This window comes from Sander vitreus, chromosome 22, assembly GCF_031162955.1.
Source record: "Sander vitreus isolate 19-12246 chromosome 22, sanVit1, whole genome shotgun sequence".
Lineage (NCBI taxonomy): Eukaryota > Metazoa > Chordata > Actinopteri > Perciformes > Percidae > Sander > Sander vitreus.
The window spans coordinates 12,142,037-12,148,288 of record NC_135876.1 but is presented as its reverse complement, the minus strand read 5'-3'; the positions used below and the strand labels follow the sequence as shown (position 1 = coordinate 12,148,288).

Below are 6,252 nucleotides of genomic sequence, written 5' to 3'. Positions count from 1 at the left end.
AACCTTTTTCGCACCTTCCCATTTCACTAAATGAAAGTACAAATACACTGAGAGGAAAATCAGCTAAAAATATAACGTAATAAAAATTGGGACATGATAAGGTGAGGATGCTTCAGCAGCGTTCAAATCAGCAAAAGTGATGAGACGGTGAAATCATATTATAAACGGGGATCAGCGGGGTTCAGGCTATCACATCGGGATGCCTGATTGGTATTTGGAACAATCTCCTTTGGGCAGAACTTTTTCCATGAGATAGTAGGAACTCTGTGATCCGCCTCAGCACTATTGCTTCTATCCTCAAATCCCTGAAATTATTTTAGCCCTAGAGTTTGGCTTATAGCGTATTGATAGCTCAGCACAAAAGGTAGAATGAGACCGAGAAGTAAAGGCATAGGGAGAAAACTGGACAGATCCTCTGCCATTTAAACGGCTGATGAGCTTGAGAGGCATTGTGTGGAGAGAAGGACGAAGCCATAAGGAGCTAACCAGAGAATGTGCGTGTGGGATACGGAAAGTCAGAGGGTTGATATAGTCCTTTTACAATGATAGTTTCTTAATCCAAAGGAATATAATTGCAGAGTCAAAAGTATTAAAGTATTAAATAATGACCTCTATAACTGAATTAAGCCAGCACATAGGCTCAGTTTTAACTTTATTAAAACTCTGATCACTTACACGGATTAGTTTCCGAGGACGCGCGTGACTGCATGTCATAAAACGAGAAATGGCTGTGTGTGTGCTGGATTAACATGAACTTAATTAGCAGTGGCTGTGGTTGTGGCTAAGATGGGCTGAAGCAGCTTTAGCGAGAACCCAGTGAGGCTGCCACATCTTTAACTTCGGAAACAATCAGACGTCTTCACGATGGATGTCTGCATCTGAGGGCAACATTACTGGAAATAAAGAACGCACAGAAGTTTTTTTTTTAATTCAATCCAATTATGATTACATGGATGATGTGTACTAAGGCATTTGCCTTCCACACATAAGAGTTTGTAATTATGGTGTGTTTGTCTCTGCGAATGTCCCTCCTACACAAAGCGGATATTAAATGTTCAAATTGCAATCAAATGTGTGTGCACGGGAGTCACTCTTACACATGTTTGGATTGAGTGGGAGTGTGTGTGTCTTACCCACGTAGAGCTGGCTGAACAGCTCTAGCCGTGTGTGGCCCTGTGCAGGAGCAAGCCGAGATGCCCGATATGTCTGATCCAACTGAAGGACTGACTCTTTGACGTTTCGCTCGGCCATCACGCGATGCCATTGGTCGTCATTGAGGGGCGTGGCCGAATGCACCGTCAACTCCACGGGTCCGTTTCCAACGTCAAAGGAGAAGGAAATGATTTTAGGAGCTGCACAGAAAGTGTTTGAGAAAGAAAGAATCAATTCATCTAGAATTTTACTGTAGTTACAGAAGTCATTTATTAAACTACATGAAGCAAAAATCAAAACTTTCTAAAAACCCATAACTTGCTGTTTTGTCATAGTCCAGTCTGCAGGTAAATATGCATTCAATTTCTAATCTAATGGCTCATTTGTTTCAAGGCCATTCATTTGGCTTGTATAGATTTCAGCTTTGCAATTCACGACTGCTCACAGCTTTGGACAGGACTAATCTCACAGAAAGTCAATAGATGCCAGGAACTTGGTTGGTTTTGCATGACATAAGGTTGTACCGCAGCAGTTTTCATGTGGTGTGTTTTTGCTGTTCTTGAACTAGGTGTAAAGGCTTAATTTGTTGGAGAGATGAAAGCCATCGAGTGAGAGAAGAAAGAGTTCATAAGAGATAACTCACAGAGAGAGTGTGTTACAATAAACAAAGAGAAGGAAAAGAGAAGGGAAATTAATGAAAAATAAGGGTTTTTCTGCAAGATACATTTTCATCATCTGAAAAGATGCGTGTGTGTGTGTGTGTGTGTGTGTGTGTGTGTTTGAGATGTGCTATGGGAAATGAAGGAAGTTGAAATGCCATAAAGTTTATTGCTTCTCCGCAGTTCAATAGCCTAATATTTAAACAGACCAACAGAGGGCACTGTTATACCTTTTTTGACCATGTCAGGTCAAATATTCATCGATATTTCTGTATTACAGTGTGTGTGCGTGTGTGTGTGTGTGTGTGTTCTTGTTTAACTATATTCGTGGGGTCCAAAAAACGGGAATACAGTATACTTGTGGGGTCCGGACAGCTTTGTGGGTCCAAAATGCTGGACCCCACAAGTTTAAAGGGCTCTTTGAGGGTTAAGACTTGGTTTTAGGATTAGGGTTAGAATTAGGTTACCCTAGGTTAGGGTTAGGGTAAGGGTTAAGGTTAGGCATTTAGTTGTGATGGTTAAGGTTAGGGTAAGGGGCTAGGGAATGCATTATGTCAATGACGGGTCCCCACAAAGATGTGTGTGTGTGTGTGTGTGTGTGTTTCAGCCTACCACCTGTCCATTCCAGATGTTTTGCTACTGCACTGGTGAGGTCACTGTCTGATGGCTTTTAACCTCTCTGTAGGGAACAGCGATCAATCTGTACACTGTGTGTGTGTTTGTGTGTGTTATGACAGAAAAGGAGTTGAAGAAAGAGGCGGAGAATGTGTGTGTGTGTGTGTGTGTGTGTGTGTGTGTGTGTGTGTGTCTTTTTTTCCACCTCTATCTCAACTTGAAACAGTCATGTAAATAATCTCCACAAGAAGAAATGTTATTTATGAGACACTACTAAGCAGACACATAGTTAATATTTGGCTTTATATGAATACATTTAAGCTGAGTGGCAACTGCAAGACACTGTTGGTTTGGATTCACAATTTTATTGTTATTGAGTTATACGTTATCGTTTCTGACAACATATGCATTATGTGTGGACGAGAGATGTTCAATAATGCTTGCCACTGCAAAATATCAAAGGAATCTTTGAAGGTAATGAAACAACGAGAAAACAATGAGGGAATTATTTTTGCTGCTGGAAAGATGATTTGCAATTGTCAAATTAAAACCCAATTTGACTCTTTCCTTAATGTTTGATGCTACTCTGAGACCGCCGTAATAAAGCCATATATTCTGGGTGGTGCCATTTGGTGATTATTGGCACCAGTGTGCTGCAGTCATATAGATGATGAATAACCACTTCATAGCTCTATATGTTACTGCTCCATTATGGCTTCATTAGGCTCAGATATTAGAGTGGATCATTTTATGTAGTGGTCAATGGGGAAATGAACTTTATTTTTTCCCCTTTTCCCAATCAATATGCCTGGCCTTTTTCTCCTTTTCATATTGTTTTCATGTAATTATCTCTTTTTACTCAACTTATTCTTCCATTCAAACTATCCCTTCTATGTTACACATATAGTTCCGCTGTTTTCTTTGTTCTTTTGTTTGCTTATTCTTTCATTCCTTCCCCCCTTTAATCCATCTACACAGTCCCCTGACTCTATCCTCCCTTCTCTGTGTATAATGTCCACAATGTTGCATTCACTTACTCATCCCTTATGACTACTTTGCCCTCCCTCCTTTCCATCTTCCCTTCCTTCCTTGATCCCTTTCTTGCAGACATGAATATTTCCTCTTGAGATGAGAAGCAAAGACATCAGAAATCATCTCAGCAAAAGCCTGTCTGGATGTGCTGAGTGCATTAACCTATAAGATAAATCTGAAAAGTGCTGAAATATTCAACTACCTACAAAACACAACACACACAGGAGCGTGCAGACAAATAGGTGCATGCACACACAGTAAAGCTAAGCCCTCTGACAGGCTTTAGTACACTGAATAAATGATGTCTGTATGCACAGAGCAGCTCTGCAGGGCCGAGATTGCGGCATCAGTTATTTTAAATGCTGTAAGAAAGCCAAACATATATCAGAATACCCCAATAGAAACAAAGCTATACAATTCTGCTATAGCAACGATGAACGGCATGCAAGTGTTTGATTGTCAGTGAGTTGTTTTAGCAGCACTGCAAAGCAATATGGATGCCCTACAACTTTCATTTTTATACTCTGTCCACAGGCAGGGATGAAAACTAAAGTGCCCTCAGAGCCCCGAGCTTGCGTCAACTATTTGCATAGCTGTGATTGATGTTATGAGTGTTACTGTGTGTGTGTGAATGTCATTTTGTATGTGCGAGATACACTTGCATGTTGGCCTTGAACCCAGCAGAGCTTTTTATTTTCACTATTTGTTTTTCTATTCATCTTTTAATATGGAGGCTGAATAAGCCAAGCTCTTAATTATGCGTCAGCACAGCACAACCAAACCATGATAAATAGTAAAAGAGATTGTATATGTCTTTGTGTGAAAGATCACTGCTTGTGTTGCTGTGCATATATGTGCGTTTCAATTTGCAGTTCTTCTGGCAGTATATTATCTCTTCGATTTCTCTTCTGTTATACTTGCTAATTCTGTGTTGTTTGTCTCATATTCTTCGTTAGCCTTTTGCTCTGTGTTTTCCACCCCTGGGATGGCTGGAACAGTCTGGCCCTTTTATGGAGGGAAACTCTATTTAAGTGCGAGCCACAGCAAACCTGCTGCTGTTGACGCTGAAACAAGATTTAAAGCAAGTTTAAGCATCTCTTTGTGACAAAAAGGCTCTTCAAACTGCATTTTTTGTTATGCTAATCAGCAAAAAACCTGGATGTTCACAATGCAAATTATGTTTCTTAATGTGTACATAGAACACACATAGTAAGATAAAGATGAACTTTTGACAGTTTTTAAAGAGGAGTCTGAAAAATATATATTCTTAGTAGTGGCTGTTTTTCTCTAGATAACTACATATTGCTTTACAAGTCAGAGAAACATTTGACAACTTCAGAAAGCTAGAGATGCATAGACCACTTCTAAACTTCAGATGTAAACTTTGTGTCCGTCTGGCCTTCACATAAAAAGGCAATAATTCTATTTTATAAGCCGAGGTCACAAGTGGGAAAGAACATTTCTCAGCTGGATCCCTGACTGAAAGTGTTTATAACCTTTGGGCGAGACTATCGCTGAAATTGCAGCCTCTTAAAGACTAAAAACATGACACATACATACTTTCCACTGAGCACCCCAGAAGTCAAGCATTTCTGTATTTAGGGACCTTTCAATCTGTCCTCAACCCTGTTACCAGTCCAGTTCACATGGTTCTGAATATGTCTTCAATGCTGCCTCTCATGTGTCTATGCCTACTTCTTAAACTCCAAAGAGGAATAATGTCCACCTGATGGCTTTGAGTCTGCTGAGGTCACAGTAATTCGTGATTTCTACAAGGTTGTGTGTGTGTGTGTGTGTGTGTGTGTGTGTCTGTGTGTGTGTGTGTGTGTGTGTATGTATCTGTAAGTGTGTGTATATGCTTTGAGCTCCTGCAATGGCACAGCTACGCTATGCTGGCCTAATGCTAGTCATTTCATGCCTTGACCGGATTGCAGCAGATACAGTTTTTGCACCAGCAAGCGAGGGCAGTGATTATGTGTGTGTTTATGTGTTTGTGTGTGTGAGTGTGCGTGTGTGCATGCAAGTTGCTTTGCGAGTGTGTGGCTTTACTGTGTGCTGTGGGCAAAATGCAAGATGATAGCAAGGGAGAGGGGAGTGGAAATCGATGTGGGGGCATTTTGAGAGTCTCAAAACACGCACGCACGCACACACACACACACACACTCCCCTGGCCTGTGACAGACGAGATACTTGCTATATCTTTGTATGTATTTGTGTGTATGTTTGGAAGCCAAATACCAACCCCCAAACCTCTCACTGTACTTGCATGTACAGTATAGTCTCAGCACATTGTTTTGTTTCTGCACTGATAAGTGATAGTAAATTACATTTGAGAAATCCCCTTGATTATGTCTGATATTTTTGCCAGGAGGACAACACGGGTAAAGGGGGGGGGGGCTTTGAGGTATAGTGCCCAGGGGCACCACATTGTCTTAATACGGGCCTGCCTCTAACCTCAATAAAGGCATTTCAGAGAGAAAGAGGGTCAGGACCGCAGAGGACTCTTGGCTGTTTTTCACTCTGATCAAAAACGAACGAGAAGCAATCTCAAGCAGCAGGGATAAGATCAAAATCAAATGAATTTAATTGCACTTTGAATTCAATATTTTGAATAACTTTCTAAACAAATTAATCGAAGAAAAATTGTAAAATCATTATCACTATTGTTGAAATAATTGAGACAAATACTGACATTTGGGAATTGAGTAATTTGGTACCTTTTTGTTTCTTTTGATTTAGTTTTTTTTGGGGGGTTCTGGGTAAAAAATAATATAATTAGGTTTATGATTATTTT

General features: G+C 40.3%; 1 protein-coding gene across 1 annotated transcript in view; it reads right to left on the bottom strand.

The window, feature by feature from the left end:
• The window catches only part of cntnap2a (contactin associated protein 2a), a 349,283-nt gene that overhangs the window by 34,467 nt on the left and 308,564 nt on the right, over window positions 1-6,252 (bottom strand). Inside the window, exon 19 of the mRNA XM_078280725.1 lies at window positions 1,134-1,352. Within this exon, the coding sequence (XP_078136851.1) occupies window positions 1,134-1,352 (219 nt within the window). The remainder of the gene's footprint in view (window positions 1-1,133; window positions 1,353-6,252) is intronic.